Source organism: Pithys albifrons, chromosome 7, assembly GCF_047495875.1.
Source record: "Pithys albifrons albifrons isolate INPA30051 chromosome 7, PitAlb_v1, whole genome shotgun sequence".
Lineage (NCBI taxonomy): Eukaryota > Metazoa > Chordata > Aves > Passeriformes > Thamnophilidae > Pithys > Pithys albifrons.
Window position 1 is genome coordinate 42,690,817 of NC_092464.1, and position 21,223 is coordinate 42,712,039.

The following is a 21,223-nucleotide window of genomic DNA, read 5'->3' on the forward strand; positions in this document are numbered from 1 at the left end:
CACATAATGTGACAACATGCAAACAGTAGCATCCTTAATTATGAAGTCATGAATACACACCATGATTTTCATGCAAGTAGTTAAAGAATTCTAAGTCACATTTCTCAAAATAACACAAGACTTCATTATGCAAGAAGGGAGATGGAGAAGAAAAGGCAAGAAATGAGATGTTGAGGGCCAGGCTATCAGCAATGAGATACACCACCTGATATTAAAGCACAGAGAAATAGGAAAAGTTCATGTAAACAATGCATACAAAGCTTATTTACACATATGACAGAAGAGATAAAGCACATATGACTAAAGCACAGCTAGGTATCTTCTGCTAGAGCAGTGTTTGGACTAGACTCCTGAAATATAATGGAGCAAACTGGGAGGTAAGTTAATCATGTTTAGTGAACAGTCTCAGAGGCAGGATGACTGCATTATTCAGCAGTCCGATAAAGGAGGACAAACATTATATTTGGGAGCAATGAAGGGTATAAGAATGGATCTGCAATGGAAACTGAAGTGTATAACAAGAAATTAAGCATATTGTGAAGGACTAGTATGAGAAGGCATACACAAGCAAAGAATACATCAATTGAAGAAGAACAAACCATCCACTGGTTAATAACTTGTATGGAACCACTTGAATGTACACAGACAAAAGATAAAGTGAGGAATTGTAATTTCAGGCAGAAGAATGATTAATAGCTATAATAAAGTCATATATCGAGGGTGTGAGCAGATTCTTCCAAACAAGTATTAGAGATATATGTTAGGAACAAGGGGCAGCATAACTTATGCCAGAAGAGTTATTTTGGTAGATATGAATGCCTTGGGATAGTGAAAGGAAAGTTTACAGGGATGGCCGAGATGAGGTAAGCATACAGTATGCACAAGGGGAGAAGTTATAAAAACAGCTTATGCTTGTAATTTATAGCTGTGCTCTCAACTCCTACTTGTATCAACTATAGAAAGATGACACAGACAGGCTGACAAGCTTACTGTCTGTTCTACATCAAAGTGAACATACAGAACGGATGGAATGAGAAGATGGGGTATCTGTATGCACAGATAAAGCTCCAAAGGCACACAAAAGCACCGTATATAGCGATATGTGGCCTCCGCGGCCCGAGGGGAAGTGCGGATGACAGCGTGTACAAACGCCAAAGCAAGAAAGGCAGAGAAATGCGTAGGCACACACCTGCCGGCAGCTGTGCAGTGACAGCAGCGGGCCGGACACGCCGCGGCTCCGGCGCCGAGGGGGGCACGGGGCTGTCCGGGGCCGCTGCCGAGCGCTCCGAGGACACCCCAGAGCGGGAGGGCGGCTGTACAGCAGGAGAACATGGCAGCAGCGTGCCCAAGGCTGGGGCAGCGCCTGAGAGGCGATGCCGGAGCGCGGCGGGGCGGGGACGGAGGGCAGAAGAGAGGTAGGAGCCCACCGGGCGGGCAGGCGGGAGCCCACCGGCCCAGCCCCGGGCTCGGGGACCGGCCCCGCCGCCGCCTCCCCGCGGCTCGCAGGCGCCTTGGGCGGCCGGGCCGGGGCGGAGGAGGCTGCGCGGCACGGCCCGGGCGCCCCGGCAGGCTCCGTCCCGCCGCTCGGACACCCGCGGGGAGGGCAGCGCTCCCCCGGCCCCGCGGCACTCACCCTTCGCTGGCGGGCTCCTCCTCGGCCATGGCGGCGGCGCGGCGGCCGGGAGCGGACAGCAGGGGAGCGGTGGCGGTGGCCGGGAGCGCAGCGAGGGACAGCGCGACAGCGGCCGCACCGGCCATCACGGGCTCCTCCCTCTCGTTCTCCCTCCCTCCTGCCCGCCCGCCGCCTGCGTCATCCCCGCGAGGCCGCCCATCGCGGGGCGCGGCCGCCCCGAGCGCCCGGGCCCGGCCCGTGCCCGCGGGCGGCCCTGGCGCGGGCGTGGCGGCCTCGCGGTGCCCCCGGGACGGGAGGAGGCCCGGGCGCGTCACGCCCGCCCCCGGCCTGGTCGCAGCGACGCGCCCCGTGGGGGGACCCGTGTCCCGCCGCCTGATCCCGGAATGGCAGCACAGGTGACCCGCGAGAAGGGCGGCGCGTTCCCGCCCGGACGGAGGGGCAACCCTGCGTCCGTGGGCCCTGCTTTGGGCAGCGCTGTGCATGGGTGTGCGTGCTGGGCACACTGCACACGCTGCACTGTGAACATTGGTGCGCACTGTGCATGCTGGTGCGTGTCACAGTTTGTACATATTGGGGTACACACTGAGTACATTTGTGTGCACACTGTGCACGCTGCGTGTGTCTCACGGTTTGTATATATGGGTATGCACTGTACATACTGTGTATATATCACAGTTTGTACATACATGTACACGTATGTACTGTGTATGACTGTGTGTACGTATTTGCACATGCTGTACATGCTGTGTACTGTTACATATATGTACACTGCATACTGTGTACATATCACAGTTTGTACATATGTGTACACATTGTATGTATTGTGTACATATCACAGTTTGTACAAAGGTGTACACACTGTACTGTTTATACACTGTATGTGCTGTGTACATATCACAGTTTGTACATATGTGTACACACTGTAATGTACACACTGTACATACTGTGTACATATCACAGTTCATACATATACACACTAAATACTGTGTACATATAGTATGTACATATTTATACACACTGTAAATACTGTGTATGTATCACAGTTTGTAGGATATGTGCACACTATCACAGTGTACACTGTGCTGTTTATGCTCTGTACATACTGTATGTATCAGTTCGTACATATGTGTACACACTGTACTGTGTACACACTACATACTGTGTACGTGTCACAGTTTGTACATACGTGCACACACTGCTGTGTACACACTGTACATGTACATGGTATGCACTACATACTGTGTACATATAACAGTGTGTACACTGTACACTTTACATAGATACTGTGTACATACATGTGCACAGTGCACATACTGTGTACATACCTACCAAGTGAGAGTGTTCCCCACTGCCTCCCCAGTGAGTAACGTACAGATGAGACACAACACCTGGCAATCACATCAGAGAGGTGCCAAAGCCTCTGTGCCAGTGCACAAGATGACATATAAAACAGGAGAGGTAGAAGCTAAGCAAAACTCTCAGCCCCTCTGCAGACAGAGATCTTTGGCCAGCTTGCTTAGCAAGGCCCACAGAAAGGGCAGCAGGGGTTGCCAGCACAAGTTTTTCAGATTTGTAATGTTTGTTTTTACGTAAAAGAAACAAATCAGGAGTTCTGTATGCAACTTAAACACTGTCTGTCCCTAAAGTGATTCCAAGTAGAATAACTATTACGATTGTAGTTTTCAAGTGTTTTGAAAGACTTAAGTGAAAGCCGTGCCTATGGGGAGGAGAATGCTGGGATGTGTTTGTTTTAGACAGCATTTAGCCTCACAATATTGGCTCTGTTATTGTTCAGCTGCATAAGAACAGCATTTGTATTGAACAATCAACAAACTTTAATTGAAATAAACCAGCAAGGTGCAGCATGTGGAAGGAGTGGCAAGAAGGTTATAAGTCTTTTGTTTCTTCTGAATTTTGTCACTGAGCTCTGAAGCACTTTAGAAAAACAGATGGAAGGATGATTACTGTTTCTTTTGATTTCTGAAATCCCTTGATAAAAGGTATAAGGTTAATTTGGTAATAGCTGAAACAATTCTCAGCTAAAACCATTCTGCAATTGAACAACAGCGATTATTGAGATTACACAATCTCAGCTCAAGTTTCTTTGGCTGTGTCACAATGGTTTGGCAATCTGATACTTTTCTCAGGAGAGTGTATTTATTTTTATTATTGCTTTGAAATATTTTACTTACCAAAAATGTGACTATCATGATCACTCGCAAACGTTTGCAATGATGCTCTCTAGAATTTGCAAACAGCCTGAAACAATAGATCTGAATACTATGATTTCATTTCTTCTTAATTTCAATGTAATAGTAAGTTTAAAACCTCACGAGCAACATTTACACCCTACTTATGGAACATGCAAGTGTTCAGACACAGTTATCTCTGCAATTTTAATTCAGTGGTGCTCATGCAAGCAGCAATTGGTTACACTTGTTTAAGAATGAAATGTACAAGTAGCCCACTCCCACTTAGAAGTCCTTCTTTCTCTTACTAGGGAATGACTCGGTTTCTTTAGAGCTGATTTGATTATGTGGGTAAATCAGCTGTGTTTCTGTGCTTGAAGAAATGACTGTGATAATGCTGATAGAAGAGAGTTCTGCATCAGTTGGCTGATGTTGCAGTGTAAATGAATGAAGGGAAGCTGTAAAAAGTAGTTCAGATGAGGTTTTTTCCCTTTTTGTATTTCAGAGAACTTTCTGAACACTGAAAATGTCTCTAAGTGAATGGTCCCACTTCTCTATGTTGATTTTTAGTGAGACTTGTATCTGGCCCTCTTTATTGACTGAGTTGAATATCATTCTCTTTAATAAGTGGTATGTTACCCAGAGTTGCTGTTAAAAGCCAGAATTTTATTTTCAGATCCAGTCATCTAATATAGATAGAATTAAAATAGAAAGACTTTCCTCTCTCATAGTGAAAAAATAAAATTAAAACCCCCCAAACCTACAGATGTCTGACCGCTTTGTTACTACCATTACTGCTTTCATTGTTACACTCCTTTTTCAGGGCAAGCATCTTTTCCTGTTAGCATCAGAAGAAAAAGCAAGTTCTTTTTACTGGCAGAAGAAAAGCAATCCAGCTGACCTTACATATCCCCCTTGTCCTGGACTAAGATTAAAAAGAAAAAAGTCATTCTCCATGCTAGAGAAAAATTCTGCATGACATTACAGAAGTTTGAGTGTCAAAGCCATCTTGCTTACTCTGTATTTCACATAGTACCTTTGAGACTATCTGTGTTAGAGGCCAGTTCACAGTACCTGTCACTGTACTTAGCTGTTTAACATTTGGGGTTGTACTATTGTCTTTGTCAATGTTCTTCAAATACACCGAATCTATGTATTACATGTGCTGTGCTTGTGATCCTACTTTTGATCCAGCAGAAGTAGCTGCTTGTCAGCTGGAGCTTGTGGCTTAATAAAGCCCAAAAATAGAGCAATAGTGTTTATCACCCACATTTTGTAATGACCCACTTGGTAAGCTACTTCTCCAAACTGCGTCACAAATAACTTGCTAAAATCATTCTGAGCAACCAGCCACAGAGAGGGTTGACCTGGACAAATATTTACAGACTGAGGTTGTTTATGCTTATTGTTTATATGAAAGTATAACCAATGACAACTTGATGAAAGTAATGTCATGCCTGATCTGATTCAGCAGCAACAACTGAAGTGGCACTCCAGCTCATGAGCAAAGGGGCAGTTGCATCCTGGTGGTGTTTCAACAAGCATGTAGTTGACTACCATTCAACCTCTGCAGGCCCTGTGTCTCTTGCTCTCACAGATCCTCTAAGTGTCTACTCCGTATCTTCTCCATATCTTTTAGTTCAGGCATAACTTCTAGCAGAAAATTTGAACCTTGCATCCCAGGCAGCCCAGGCTGAGAAGGAGAGCAATCTTTTTTTCATATTTTGTGGGGACTCAGGATAGCAAGGAGAAGGCAGAATAAAACTAATTGGTTTCTGCAAGTGAACGTGTTCATGATGGCAAGAGTACATTGAAGCCATTGTAGAATGTCCCTAGGAGCTCTTGTTCATGCTTTGCTATCACTGGAGGATTTACTTTCTCTGCAGTGCTTCTTCAAGAGAGATGCCTGTTTGTCAGCTGCACCAGGGACTGGAGGTGCAGGTGTTGGAACAAGCTGTCGCTAAGCCTGAGAGAAAGTCCAAACAGGGCTGGAAGACTGAAGATTTATGCAGCTCTCAGGATGTGTAAATGAAGAACTCAGCCCAGAGTGCTGTTGTCCGTTTTTGTGGGAAGAGCTCTGCTCTTGGTGTTGCTGTAGTGGGGGAGAAATCCTGATGTCAGCTGAGCCTCCTCTGCCTGGTTCTGGAGCACAGTACTATGGCAGTCTGGCAGCTGGATGTTTCAGTTTTGACTTTCACTGAAGAAAGGAAAAGTCATAAAAATGTCAGTCTTTGGTGGAGTCTGGAGATTCATATTACTGAGCCTTCTAAGACCCTGGTGGTCTCCAGGGGCACTGAAGGAAAGGCCCCTGAGAAGATTGTTCACCTCTTGATACGTCTTTCTGCTTTCCACTGTCACAGTGCTCCCCTGCACACTGGAATGGCAGCTTGAGACCAGTGGCAGCATGCTCGTTGTCTTCCTAGTGTCACTGCTTCATGTTAGCTTGTTTCCCATTTGGGTGTAGGAATAGAGTTTAAAATGAATAGATTTTGACCAGAAAGTATTCAGCTACTTGGAGGTCTTCCTTCACTTTCATTTTGCCAGCATCTTCCAATGTATCTCTGGCTCTGGTGATCCTTAGGAGATTATTTCTACAGATAACGCAGATTCCTGGAGATGGTGAGGGATGGTTGGCATGGGGCACCTTCCCTGAGGAAAGGCTAATGTTTTGCTATGGTCCTTGTGCCCCAGGCCTGCCCTGCACAGGAAAACACTGTCTCAGTCTCTTGTACTTTCACACCTTTGTTGTGCAGGAGGACAGGCTTTCCTGTGCCCTTTCCAGGACTCATGTCTGATCCTTCTCTGGGTGCAGGCTTGTCTGTATACTGGGGTATCAGTGACATGGTGGTCGTGACTGTAAGGGGACAGTCCTGGAGTGAATGTCTGGGACAAACCAGAGTCTTTGATGAACCTGGCACTTGAATGAATGAATATAGTTGAGGAGAGTTGTAAGAAATGTTTTGCTGGTTACTTCACCAGGGTCACGTGATGGGAGCAAAAAATGTACCAGTCCTGACTGAGCTGCTGTTCACACCATCTCGGAGTGGGTTTGCATTCAGAGCCCCTATCTGCCCTATAGGCACCGTTTTGAAATCATGTCCACAGCAGTTGTGGTAGAAAGTTGAGTAATTGTGTCAGCTGAGTCAGCTACAAGGAGGCCAGGAGAAATTTAAGTGCTCCAAGGAGCAAGTGAACTGCAAAGAGATGTGCCTAGATACTTATTTTTTAATATAACAGTATCATCAACAGCTGAGGCCATGATAAGCTGTGTTGCTAGGCAGAACTTCCATGTTGTTGTTCTTGGCTATTCCAGAGTATGTGACTCACACATGATTAACCTCAAATCCCTTCTAGACACAGGAGTGTCTGGGGAGAGACAAGGTTTCATATTTTCAGGTGGGTGGAAGGGTGCTTCCATCAAGGGTCTGCCTCGGTCATATGTGATCGCTGTGAGATCCCTGTGCCACAACCTTCTGTTTCCTGTCCCTCACCTGTGAGTGTCAATACCTACAGGAACACACAGGCTGGAGACAGATGGGCCTTCCAGACTTTCTAAAGAAGTCCACACAGCAATAAGGCTATTCGAGTTCTGATTGCAACTAGCTGAAAAGGTCAGGGTAAGCATTAGTTGAGACTGTCCAGGACATAGTAGAGTGAGTTACTGATACACAGGACCAGAGCAAGGAGTGTAACAAACCTGAACCCCATGAAAGTCAGGAAGGCAACCTTCAATGAACTTGGAGAAGAAGGCAGGGATCACCTGGGAGGCTTGTAGAACGGGTATATGAAAGAGTGAATTCACAGGAGTTGCTAATATTAAGAGCACAGAGAGAGGTTTTCACTGCGAAGCGAAATCAGCAACTGTATTTAGGAAATCAGCTTGGCTAAATCACTCAAATTGAAGAAATAAACCTATAGGAAAGGAGAAAGTAAGTAAGCTTTTAGGTTGGTTGTTAGGGCTGAGACTAAAAGTGTAACAGAGGCACACAGGAGCAAAACCAGAAAGACACAAACATGAAATGAAATGCAACTAGCAAGCAAAATAAAAAATCCCCCATCACTCCAGAAGCCCAATAATTGTGTGAGGTAGAAATATTTATGTAACTGCAAAGTGAGAAAATTGAAAGGAAGGCAGTACCTTTTAGATTCCACTATCCAGGATCAGTAAAATAAGGAAATTAATGCACTATCCAGGTGTATTTTCAGTAAGCAAAGGGTAGAGTATTTAAGCCAGGTTTTTTCAAACTGACTTCAAGTTTCTCTTTAACTTTGTCTCAGTGTATTTAAAGGTCTTGCTAACAGAATCTCAGTGTCAGTAATGAAAGCATTTGAGAAGTTACGGATGTTAGATAGGATAGAGGGACGCTGTAAGGTGACAAGCATGGTGAAGGAGAGGGAGGAACAAAGAAAGAAGGTATGACATTGTTAAGCAAATTAATTTTAATTTCTAGAAAAGGAGTGGAAAATATATTTGTACATCCCTGAAAAATATCATAGGGATGAGTAATCGGCAACAAGAAATCACAAAAAAATCTCAAAAATCTGCTTGCCATTTTAACAGCATGACATACCTTATGGATAAAGAAGAGCTGTAAATTCAATGTCTTGATTGCCAGGGAACTTTTATGTGATTTCCGTAAACAAATTAATAAAGTATGTTCTGTGTTGATCTGCAGCTAGGTCATGAAATGTTTGTTGGAAAACCAGAATTACAGGGTGGTTGTCTATCAAAATGGAAATGTGTGTCAAGTTGGACTGCACAGATTCAGAATCTGGTGACCTAGATGAATGCTTATAAAAGGGAAAATGCTTATCAAATTCACATATTTATCAGACTGGGAGGGAGTAAGTATGATGGAGGTCAGGGACAAAATAAAAAATGATCTTCAGTTAGAAATACGAAAAGAGTGGGAAGCTAGTCAACCAAAATAGCTGCAGACCTAGGCAGGAATAATCAGTTGGTGGGGAAAACTGGTTTGGTAGCAGTTCTGTATAATAGTAACTCAGGCTTTGAGTGGTCACAGGCTGGGTGTGAGTCAACCATGGCTTGTTATTGCAATAAAGGGTAAGTCTTCTGCTACGATGTATTATGAGGATTAGAGTTTGCAAGACTTGACAAGGAATTCTGCTTTGCTTAACAGTTGTAAAGCTAGTTTTGAGTGTTGCATGTGAAGAAGGATGTGGACCACCCAGAGCACAGCCAGAACGCCAAGGGGCCTAGAGGAAACAGCGAATTATTTCAGACTGATTGATTTGGGAAGAGTAGGAGAATGACAGCAGCCCTCAAGTATATGAGAAGTTACTGATAAGATTGAAATAACTTGTTTTCTATGTCCACCAGGGACAGAAATTGCAACCAGGGTATTTTAGTTCAAACATTAGAACAAATGTTTTTTAAGGGTAGAGGTACTGGGAAAGGTTAACTGGTATGGTCAGAGTCTGTCACTGGGGTCTTTAAAAACAGGCTACATACACATCCTTCATAAATAGAAATTTAGTAGGTATAGTGAAGCTGCCTGGAGGCAGAGAGACTGTCAATCTGACTTTCTGAGGACCCTTCAACGCTCTGATTTTATTGTTTCTGATGTCATAGAATCATAAACTCATAGAATGATAGAATGGTTTGGGTTGGAAGGGACCTTTAAAGGTCATCAACCCCCTTGCAATAAGCAGGGACAGCTTCCAATAGACCAGGTTGCTGAAAGCTCCATCAACCTGAAGTTGGGCACTTCCAATGCTGGGGCATCCACATCTTGTCTGGGAAACCTGTTACAGTGTCTCATCATCCTCATCATAAAAACGTTCTTCCTTATATCAAATCTAAACCTGCCATTTTTATGTTTGAAACCATTGCCCCTTTTCCTATCACTACAGAATTTGGTAAAAAGTGGATCCTGTCCACCAGAACACTCATTATGCTGCCTCATGTTCTGGAGCCCATGCCACTCCACTTGATACTAGTTGAAGGTTTGAATCCAGAAAATCCTCCTCACAATCCTGCTCCTCATTAGGCTAAACATGAAACACAGTGCAAATTCTCTGGTGTAATCCTGACCTCATCTTCAGCCTGTTGGTTTTAAATAGAAACTAGTGCAATGTTTTGAAGTCTTCTTTTTACATAAAACCACATCTCATTTTTTTTAGCCTTAAAACATATGTTGCAATCCCCTACTGGTCAACAATCTCCACTGGGTAAATACAGGAAACATCTAGTGGGTATTGTACTTGATACCTGGTAAGCTCCAACCCTGAAAATTTCCAGTCATGACTCTTGTGAAATAAATTCTTACTGGAAGGGGGTTTTTTTTGTTAAAAATACTATTTTACTACTTCTCTATACTTGAAATACAATAAATGTTTTCAGCTCAATTTGTAAAATAACTGATAATTTTTCAGCCATGTTGAGTCCCAGTTATTTATGTACACAACATAAGTAAAGAATAATTACCTCTACTAGTTTGCTTTGTGTATATGAAGAGAACATTGAAAGCAATATTTAAAGTCAGTCAACATGTTTTGTTACAATTTAATTGTTGTTCCTTCTTTTGAGAGAAATTGACCTTTTTTTTTTCTCAAAAGATGGTAAATCATTAGGGTTCAATAAGGCAAAAAATATTTATTATTTGTACTGGTAGAAAATAGCAGTAGTAAGTAGTAGTAAAATGAAAATTATTTTTCTCCTTGGGGTTTGGCCTTTTTAACATAAAGATCACTTTTGTAAAGCAATGTCAAGATGAGTAGCAGCTTAAACTCAAAGTACTTTATTTCCCCTTATTTTGTAGCTTCTGTTGCTGACCAGATTCAGTCTTGAGTATTTTTTAAATTGGAGAATGCAGTGACAGAGAAACCAGTTACATCTATGGTGCACTGTTTGAGTTTGCAAGAAATGTATACAGTATTTTATTTCCTCAGAAAGAGGAAGAATCAAACCACACAAGGCATAAAGTCATGTTCCAGTTTGTTCTTTCAGCTTTCTCTTGCTGACATGTAAGTGCTGCTTCTCTTGCTCTCCGTGGCTTTTTCTGTTTGCTTACTGAGTGCTGGTGACAGACAGACACGCACTGTTCTTCCAAACTGTACTGAACCTTTCCCATCACATTCAAACCACATATCTTAGTTCTCATTCCAGCCTTGTCATATTGGCCTGGGTTCCAGCCCATATTTTTTTTACTGTCAGTTATCAGTTATTGCTAAACAAAGGCAGATTTAGCATGATTAAATAATTATGTTGGGCCCACTATTTTCAGCAGTGCCCACAGAGCAAAGTCAGTGGCTACTCCCAGAGACCGCAAATTTACAGGATGAATTTATATTCAGATTTCAGCTCCTGCTAAGTCTTGAGCTATGTAGGAGGAAAGGACAAGTGACCCTGATGCTCACGGAGTCAGCCCTTTCCTTTCCTGGATGCTTTAAGTTTCTGTGTTCCCCCAAGGTCCTAATTCAGCTGTCCTTCAGCTACTACCGGTCAGCTGCGTGATCTGCCTCTGTGTTGGGCAAGGGAGTGTTCATGGAGTTCAGACCTTGTCCAAAGGTGGGAAAACCTGCAATTCAACAGTGGAAGAAACTGCTCTTGTGAATGTTGGTACACCTGAAGTGACAGAAACTCCACTATTACAACAAATGCCATCCCTGGGCATTCTATGATTTAACAAGACAGTCTCTGAAATGGAGTGAAAATCTTTCAGGGCAGAAAAGAGAATAATTTTTTTCTAACAGGTTGTGGAACAGGGTTATTTGTTCAGTGTTACCACATCTGTGCCTCAAGACAGCTGGCTGTCACACCTCCAGGTAAGCTCCTTGGTGAACGAGTTCTTCAGCTGAACTGACTAGGTCCAGATGGGATGCCAACAGCAGCTGCGGTCACACCTTCTCATTAAGTCATGTGTACAATTCTGTGTGATGCAGGAGAGCTCTGTAGTTGACCTAATTAGGATCAAACCCAAATTGTAGTGGTTGTCTGCAAGACCCTGTGATGTCAGTAAAAGTTTTGCCACTGTACTTTTGTACCAACTTAACACATTACAACTTCTATCTGCATATTCAGAGACACAATCAACTAGAACTCTTATCAGGCTTCTGGGATAAAACAGATCAAAAATAAAATACTGGACCAAAATCTGCTTTGAGTTGTTTTATATTTCATACAAATTTAAGACAGTTAATTGTCATGGAATTTCTTTTCAGTTGTACCATTGCAACCAAGTGCACAGCTTATGTCTGAAATGTCTCTCAGCTTAAGAAAATATTATGATCAGGAGTCTTTAATTTCTTTTGTTTTTCTTGATGTTATTTCACTAACCCTTCTTTATCTTTGCTGCTGAATATACATTTAATTACTAAATTTAGTGCTTCTCTTCACATGACCTATTTCTTTTGAGTCTTAGTGCTGTTGCTTGGATACGCTTCTCTCTTCTTCATGAGACTCTTGGTTTCATCTTGCTTGTTTCTGTGCTTTGGGTGATAGAAATGGATTGTTTCTAAATTTTTTGTTTTGTTTTGTTTTGTTTTTAAATGTATGTTGTTTGTCTGGCACCTTGGTTTCAGCAGAACTTTTGTCTTTGATTGCAGATCTGTGGTTTTACATACAGTATATCCTGTGTAATATGGAACATTGTGCTATTCGTGGTTTTCTTTAAAATTAGTTTAAAAAATGACACCATTATGTCAAGTGAAGGCCAATCACTATGTAACTTATGAGAATACTACTATTTAGAGATATATTCAATTTCCTTTTGGTATATGTCCTATAGCTGCAAGTTAATTCCTCAAACACCTTACAGGAATTAATCTTTTCATTTTAGTCACAGAACAGGAAATGAAACTATATAACAGGAATAAGCTCAAGCATGTTAATTTGGATTGAAGTAATTTTACTCCCATATGGAGTTCTGCTTATGCCATTTTGCAAAAGGCATAGTAGACTAGAACAAGAAAAAGTTAAAGGAAGGATGGCAGAGACTTTCAGAGGTGGAGAATACCTACCACATGTGGAGAAGTTAAATGGGTTAAATTCTTGGCCTAGAAAAGTGATAATGGAATGCAGCACAAGAAAAATCATTAAAGCAATGGATGGTGTGGAAAGGTAAACAAGAAGCAAGCATTCACATAATCTCACAACATCCTGTGAATCATAGTACAGAGGGAAAAAATCAGAAGGAATTTCTTTTTTCAGGTGACAGAAATAGTGGAATATGGTACTGCTGAAGACTCAGAGCCAGAACTATAGTAAAGGGAGCAGGCAGGGTAATGGAAGATGTCTGTTGGTTGTCATTGAAGACAGTGACCAGATACAAATTCCATCCCAATCCTTTGGTTACTGATTGCTGGAAGCTGAAAAACCAACCAGAAGGTTCAGAACATGTTGCTAGATTTTTTTATGGCTTGTATTCTGATTTATATAATGTACTATCTGGACTATGTTGCTGCATCTTCGCTGTAACTTGTAAGTATGTTAACTGAATTAAAGATACCTCCCCATGCTACAGGCATATCTTCATTTTGCTATGTAGGATGTTTGGACATGTAGAGCAATTCTGAGAAGAAGGAGGAAACTTAAAGTTTATTCTTGTCAAAACATTCCATATGCTTACTGGTGTGTGGCTAAGCAATCCACTGATATGAGTGTTTATTTAATCGTGTGTTTTCTTTGTAGACACACCCAGAGTTTCCTTATGATTTTTACTGCTGGTGAAATAATAGAAATCAAGGACTTAGAATTCCATGAAGAGCACAGTAATTGATATTGATGTGCTGCGAAAGCACAGGCATGACATGAGGTAAGTATGTGGACACTATTTATTAACAGTATTACCAAATGTTGCTTGTCTGAATATGTTACTATAGGCTGTGGGAAAGAAAAAATAATAGGTACACCTGTTAATGAAAATGAGAAAAATGTATACAATCATGTTCTTGATAAGTAACATCTTGTGTAGAGAACTGTTGGCTTTTGAGGCTGATGCAGAACAGTCCTCTCTAAAAAAAAAGAATAAAGTGCCCACCTAACTAGAGAAGTAAAAAGCTAAATAAGCTGCCTAAACTTAGCTGCCTAGTGCCCTTTGTGTTTCTGTGTGGTGTCTCTCTTCTGTTTTCCCGCTGTTGCTTCAGAATGGTGCAGATCTGTCTTCAGTCTTGTGGTGTATCTGCCAGTTCTCTGCAGATTCTTTGATACCCAAGGGTGTGTCAAGTGACTCCAGATCAGGCAGATAATCTCCGTGAGTGGCAGCTGAAAGGTCGCTCAGGGATCTCTTGCTGACTCTCCTTCAGGTAACAGAAGTGTGGAGGAACCTATCTGGGGAACCAATTCCTCACCTCGATGTGTCAAAGCACTGGCGTGCAGCCCCAAAATGCAAACATTTATACTTTCGTTACATGGGCTGAACTTAGTGGAGTCAAGACAAATAAATCACATTAAAAAACATGTATATGTGAGTTATGTAAGAACAGACTCCACGCTGTATAGAGTACAGTACTGGGTACATTACTGTGATTCAATTTTTACTTGATTTTGGTATCTAGTATGGAAGAAGCTTTAATAAAGGTCAGTTACATGCTGACATTGTTTCTTCTGGTCTCTTAAGGATCTATCATTTCTTTACAATTTTCCTCCTTACTCAGATATGTTCAAAAGCTGTTGGAATTGTCATGTACCCAACATGTACATTTAAAATAGCCACTAAATGTCGATGGCTTCTGAAGTTAAAAAAACCAAAGTGGTGAACTACCTTTATTACCCATTGCATTCCCCAGAAAGCTGAATGATGACACAGTGAATAAGTCAACAATTAAATGTAGTCATCCCATGGAAAGCAAATAAAAAAATTAACCAAACTACAATTACAGATCCAGATAACAAAATCAAAGAAGATAGTAATATATAAAAGAATCTGTCAAATGTCCATCAATCAAAAAAGTCTTTAAAGCAATATTATACAAATTATATTACATCTTACTGTAAGACCTCCATATTTTTTTTAATTAAGGGTAACTTTTTTGTCAAACTTACCATGTTGTTTTTCTTCATATTTACCATAAAACATTACTTAGGTTCCACAACAAAATCCCAGGAGTAAACTGAGACCTCCTGAAAGACCACTTAACTAAACAGGGCATAAATGTTGCCCATTGAAGGCAAAACACCTTTCACGTCGCTAAAAAAGTTAGAAAGGGATGTGTTTTTAATTATGCTCCTAATGATTAAGGAAAAAATTACAATGTATCTAGTAACTCAGTATTGCTTATTAACACTTGCGTAAGCAAAGGATATTGAAAACCCCAGTATATTTACATGTCTTTCTTCTGGCTAGATGATGCTGATACCTATAGTCTTACAGCATGCTAGGTCAGTGTTGCCAAGTGGATCATTGCTTTCAGTGTGGGATACTGTTAATTACATCGTCTAATATTATCAGTACCTATCTTAATTCTGCCATGTACCAATCTCCCTGCCATTGCAATCTCCCTGCCTTTAAGAAAGTTAAACACCAAGAATGTTTTAGATTGGAGTGTTTCAAAGCCAGGTTAGTGTGAGTTTCAGACTTGTCTGAATTGGTAAACCTCTGCAGCTGCACACGTTCTCAGTGGTTTCAGAGTACACAACCACATTAAGCTGGAACAGGCCCAGAACAGCCTGTTCTACCACTTGTTGCCATATCCATATTTCCAGACACACAAAGATCCTCATTTCCAGCAGGTCCTACCTATCTGGCATGTGGAAAACCATGTCTCTGATCAAATTGCTGTATACTACTAAGGGCAGCCTTTCAGTCCTGACCATCAGCCCTTTGTAAGTGCCTGACTGTGTGTGTTACTTCTGCATTTACACCAGTGTGGTGACTACTTTTGGACACCTGAGACCATCTCATTCTGGAGGTGGGATTTCAGTTCAGACAAGCTGGTTCAGCTGGGACACAGGACCAGCACTTCTTCTTATTCTCACTTTTGTTAATAAGCTGTCAGCTTCAGAGTGACAACATAAATGGGTGCTGACAGCCACTCAGCATTTCCAGAGTGCCCAGAACATTTGAGTTCTCTCATAGTTAAGTGAGAAAGAATCATAGACAGTGTTGCAGGCATGGATGTAATAAAGCAATAAAGGATTTAATCCTCCCACACCTTCACATTGGCCTTCACCACCTGGTTCCCTGCTGTCATACAGGGAACTGATGCTATCCATGTAGCACTGCAGCTGCTCTCAGAGCCATCATTCCAGGTGCCTGGGAAAAGGCTGTGGCTCTCTGTCAGACAAGAGAAGTATGTCTCTGCCTGCACTGCTGGTCCCTGCTGCTCTGTGTGTGCCAGCCCAGGGGGCCTGCCTGCCTTATGTGCCTTCTAGGGGAGTGTGTTCTTGCCACAGAGCCCAACATGCCCAGGGTGTACCCCTCCAATGCACGGCCCTACACAGAAGAGAGAAGCCTTCATCTGTTGACTTTGTGTAGAGCCTCCACGCACCAACAGTGCAGTAACATAAAGCATTTATGTTCTCATGAGTTCTAGGGCCTTCCATGCAAGATTAGTGACTCACCTCCAGCTTTAAGTACACCCACTCACACCCAGGCTGGGCTGGCTGAGATTGTCTGCACCCAAACTCTTGACACTCATCAAATCCAAAGTGAACACAGACTCCTGGTTATATAACATAAAAACCAAAGTACAATGTTATTTTTCCTGAAAAGGAAAAAAACTCCAAATGGAACTTTCATTCCATATTCTCTTTTTAGTTCATGACTTTGGATCCCCCAGGAAAAAGATTTTTAAGGGCAACAATAATTGTTAATCTTTTCTTGACTTGCAGTTGACATTTCATATTAAGAATGGAGAATCCTTTGATTTAATGTTTTGCTTAGCTTATTTCACTGTAGTACCAGCACAAAGGAGTACTCCCTTCTGCAACTTAAAACAGGGCAAATTCCATCTCAGCAAACAGTAGACATCTGCTTCAGAAGGAGCTAAGAGAGGACAGATATAGAATTTCTTCTTTTTTACCACATTGTATTTCTAATTGCTGACTGGACATGATTTTATTAAAATAAAAAATTCTTAAAATTAGATTTTCCATATCTAAGTGTGCTTCAAATCAGATTATAGAATTACAGACAAAAGACCTTGATAAAATCAAGGTTTTTCTGTACAGACTCATAGTACTAAATTTTAAGTGGACTATTTGATGCTAATAAAGATAATGTACTAGCTCTAATTAGTTAAAATTTCTATAAAACATCTTTAAATGTACAAATATTTAGTATCTAGTATTTCTGAATGCATGACTATAGCAGGCAGGGCAGGTTAAACACTTTTTCAGTTTCACTTCCTCATGTCCCCCTGAACTGTCAGCAGATCTCATGTCTTTATTACCCCATGCGCTGAACGTCTGATGACAGCACTGGGACCCACGTGAACGCAGATGGGGAAAAACTGTGCCACACTTTGCATTCAAGGAACTAACTAGAGGCCAAAATTATGTGCTGATTTAGATCAGCACATGCAGTCTTTTAACAATAGCATATGCCCACTGCCTAGTTCTGTCAGTACTTTACTTGTCAGTACTCTGTAGAAGAGATCATAGCAAAGGACTTTCTCTTTTGACTCATTCCATTTCTCTTTAACAGCTAGTATAATTTCAGTGACTGCTACAGTATTTCACTGAATATTTCAAATGGTGCTATTTCATTAGTTCATTATTTTTTTCTTGGTGTTGTTGGTTTCTAAGGGGGCAAGGTCCATAATTTTGTGAAGTGCAGTGGTTACATTTATATTCTGATAAAAAAATAAGATTTACTCAATACCTGTGATTTTTATTTTTGTTTTGGAGTCTTTGATGGGTAAACACCAGTATACATCAATTTGGGGTCATCTGAAAATGGTGTCTGATTATGTAGATGTATTATGTAAAACTAGACTGGCTTCAGTAATAATGACAAATTTGGGACCTCAGAAGGAGGAATTAACAGCAATAAGATATCTGTAGTTTAATGGATTTGATTAGTTTTGTCATTTTCCAAGCAATGGTGAGAATAGTCAAATAAACAGATGTAAAATTCATACCAGGAGATAGAAGTTAAACAAAAATTAGACTTGCTAATGTATCTTACAATGTTACAGAGTATATTGTATGAAAGGAAAACAGACACCAGTCTTTAGATTTAAAGCTATTGAGCAGCTGTCAAATCTATTATCATTTTACCAGCAGTATGCCAGTGCTACAGCCCTTGCCTAAATGTCTAAGTGAATGCATTTCCCTAGAGAAATCAATTTATGGCAGTGTGAAGAAAAACTTACTCATCTTTTCATAATCAAGAGCTCCATAAAATACCAGTTCTCAAGTTATGCTTCAAACTACTTAAAAGTTAGAGTAAAATGGACTGTATAAAGATGTGGCATTTGCATTTCATATCAATACTTTCATCAAGTTGTCTGTAAGAACATACTAAATAGTTCATGAAGCACAATAAGCCATGTGCATATCTGATGTAGTTGGGAATGGCCGATGTTGTTTCTTCTCTCTGAATTTGGTTTGCCTTAAAGCCTCATGCTGTGGTTGTCCAGTGGCTGAATTCAGGCACAGGGAGGGAAAGATAATTGGAATCATTAACTACTTCAGCCCTCCTACAGTCATTCCTATTCATAATTCAGAGCCCTCAGCATAGGACTGTAAGGAGCTTTATCATGTTGTTATCTTCAGTGAGTGTTACTTTGAAGGTAGTGACTGGAAGGACTTTTACTAAATAATAAATGCCTGAACTTGACTCACCCAAACCTTGTTTAAGCTCTTTCTGCTATGATCGTAATATAGCAGCCTAGTTAAAAGTTAGAATAATCTTGCTTCAGTTCCTAAATCCATGCAGAGATATTATTAGAACAGGTATTTGAAAAACACAATCTACTGAAAGACTGGTAATCAGATAGTACAGTCAGGAACTGCCTCTGTGAGGCACAGCCTCAGGCATAACATCATGGCTGCTGAAGAATCCAGACTGCACGTTTCATTAGAATGTGTGCAATTCTGCTATCACAGTAATTAACAAATTGGCTGGGCTGTACTGTTCCTATCCATGCACTGAACAAATAAACCAAGTATGTTCTGCCCAGGCGGAATGACAGATATCATTCTCAATAATACTAAATATGCAAAGAAAGAAAATTAAATTTAAACATACACAATAGCTTTTCTGTTGTTGCTGCTGTTTTAGCAGAAAATGTTAATTCCAGCCTTTGTGATTGGTGAAGTCTCTAGATAAGAGAGAAAAAAAGGTGTCATATGTCAGTCACTGAATGGAGGCAGACCAACAGAATGTACTGAAAATTCCAGTGAAGAGTTACTTCTGAATAGACAATTAGGTCATAGGATATAGTAGACAATTCCACAGTAGGTGGAAGGTGAAGTCTAGTAAACTGTTTGAATGAAAGAATAGCCAATAACAACAGAAGGCCATATAGATTAATCAGAAACACTTTAACCTCAGTAACCTCATGTCTCCATTTGGCTAAATGCAGTAAAATGCAGCATTTTTACCCCTGACGCTATCACAGTGATGTTAACTGGGCTCTAGTGGTAAACTGCAAAGTCTTTATATGAATTCATATGTTATTTTGACAAATCCACGCATGGCTCTGTAAGCCAAGATCCTAACTCATCCTTTGGGACATCAAGTGCCACATACACGTCTTTTAAATACCTGCAGTGATGATGACTCAACCATTTTCCTGGTCAGCCTGTTCCAATGCTTGACAACCCTTTTGGTGAAGAAATTGTTCTCAATATCCAATATAAACCTGCCTTGGCACAACTTGAGGCCAATTCCTCTTGTTAAGTGTCTGGGGAGAAGAGGCCAATACCCACCTGGCTACAGTCTCCTTTCAGGTAGTTGCAGAGGTCTCCCCTGAGAACCCTCTTCTCCAGGCTAAACAACCCCTGCTCCCTCAGCCACTCCTCATCAGAGCTGTGCCCTAGTCCCAGCACCAGCTTTGTTGCCTTCTCTGGACCTGCTCCAGCATCTCAGTGTCTTTCTTGTAGTGAGGGGCCCAGAACTGAACACAAGACTCCAGGTGTGGCCTCACCAGTGCAGAGTACAGGTGGACAGTCACTGCCCTGGGCCTGCCTGCCACACTATTTTTAATATAAACCAGGATGCTATTTGCCTTGACAACTTTTAATTTATTTTCCTTCTATTCATGTATAAATTATGATTAGCATCTTATGCATGTTTTGGGTTTTACCTGCTCCTCCTGTGTAATAATTTGGGAATGGTTTCTCTCTCCTCTTCCAGGCTGAGGCAGGCTGATCCTCCTCCTTTTATGCTGTTTCCATTTTATTTGACAGAACAGGGCTTTTTGCTCCTTGATGATCTTATTTGGAAATAGATGCGTAAGATAAAGCTAGATGTCTCTAATCAGGTAGACACAATATGAAATGCAAGAGATGTGTCTTCCTTGTAGTTTACAAATTACAATCTATTAGCTTCATCGCTCAGTATTTATGAATCAAAGCTACTATACTTTGACCCAAACAATGCTTGGACTACCTGAACACACTTACATGAAAATTCCTGTCAGGATGTAAAAACTGTGCCAGGTGTGATTCAAAAACAATTTCCCCCTCCATTTGCAGGAAGTTAAAAACATTATAATAATGTTTATTGCACTCTTGGAAAGATCCTGTATAATCTGACCAAAAACACCGCTGAAGATTGGTAAAATGTTGCTGTATCTTACTCTGACACATACATCAATTGAAATTTAATTGATAAAATTTTCATGTAATTAGCATTAATAACGTAATAATGTGATTTAATATTAGCCTTAAACTTCAGGTGTCCCATCATCCATTTTACATGAAACTAATATGGTGTTAGCTTGTGAGTGAAAAGGATATTTTGCTGTTTATTGTTCCTTACTTTTATGATAAGACAATGTTTCGGTATACCTCAAACCCTAGGTAAAGGTAAATATTAAGAGAATGATTGCTATTATATATTACTTCAGATAAGAGCCAGTTTTAGTCTCATTTATGTGACTATGTGAAATATAGTTGTCACACCACACATACATCTACATATATTTGAATTAGTGAGAATTACTGTGTGGAAAGGTGCTTTCATTGTGCCAGCTTTTGATCTTAACTAACCTCTTTATGAGTTAATTTAAATCACTAAAATAGAACAAAGCAAAACAAGGTAAAAGTGGGTGGGTTTCTGTGGTGCTGGTAAATTGAATGGGCTCAGGGAAGGACCTGGTGAATGCCACAATTGACAGAGCCACTCACCTGGCAATGAAAGGCACAGGGAGAAGGAAATGGTAATGGTGGACTGGGAGTAAGAGCTCACACTTTCAGTAGCAGTGAGATGTTGGATGGGCTCAGCTAGCCATTCAACTATACCCAAAATATGAAAAAAGGTTCAACCAG

The 21,223-nt window shown here is 41.1% G+C and overlaps 2 protein-coding genes across 3 annotated transcripts in view; one reads left to right on the top strand and one right to left on the bottom strand.

The window, feature by feature from the left end:
* ABHD5 (abhydrolase domain containing 5, lysophosphatidic acid acyltransferase) overlaps nt 1-2,118 on the bottom strand; it is a 29,354-nt gene extending 27,236 nt beyond the window's left edge. Inside the window, exon 1 of one of the 2 annotated variants that reach the window (XM_071561169.1) lies at nt 1,634-2,118. In XM_071561169.1, coding sequence (XP_071417270.1) covers nt 1,634-2,115 — 482 coding nt within the window. In that variant the 5' untranslated portion in view covers nt 2,116-2,118. The other variant, XM_071561170.1, reaches the window with a different exon arrangement.
* ANO10 (anoctamin 10) overlaps nt 1,823-21,223 on the top strand; it is a 154,999-nt gene continuing 135,598 nt past the window's right edge. The window contains exons 1-2 of the mRNA XM_071561164.1: nt 1,823-2,028; nt 13,475-13,598. The gene's annotated coding sequence lies outside the window, so the exon portion shown is untranslated. The remainder of the gene's footprint in view (nt 2,029-13,474; nt 13,599-21,223) is intronic.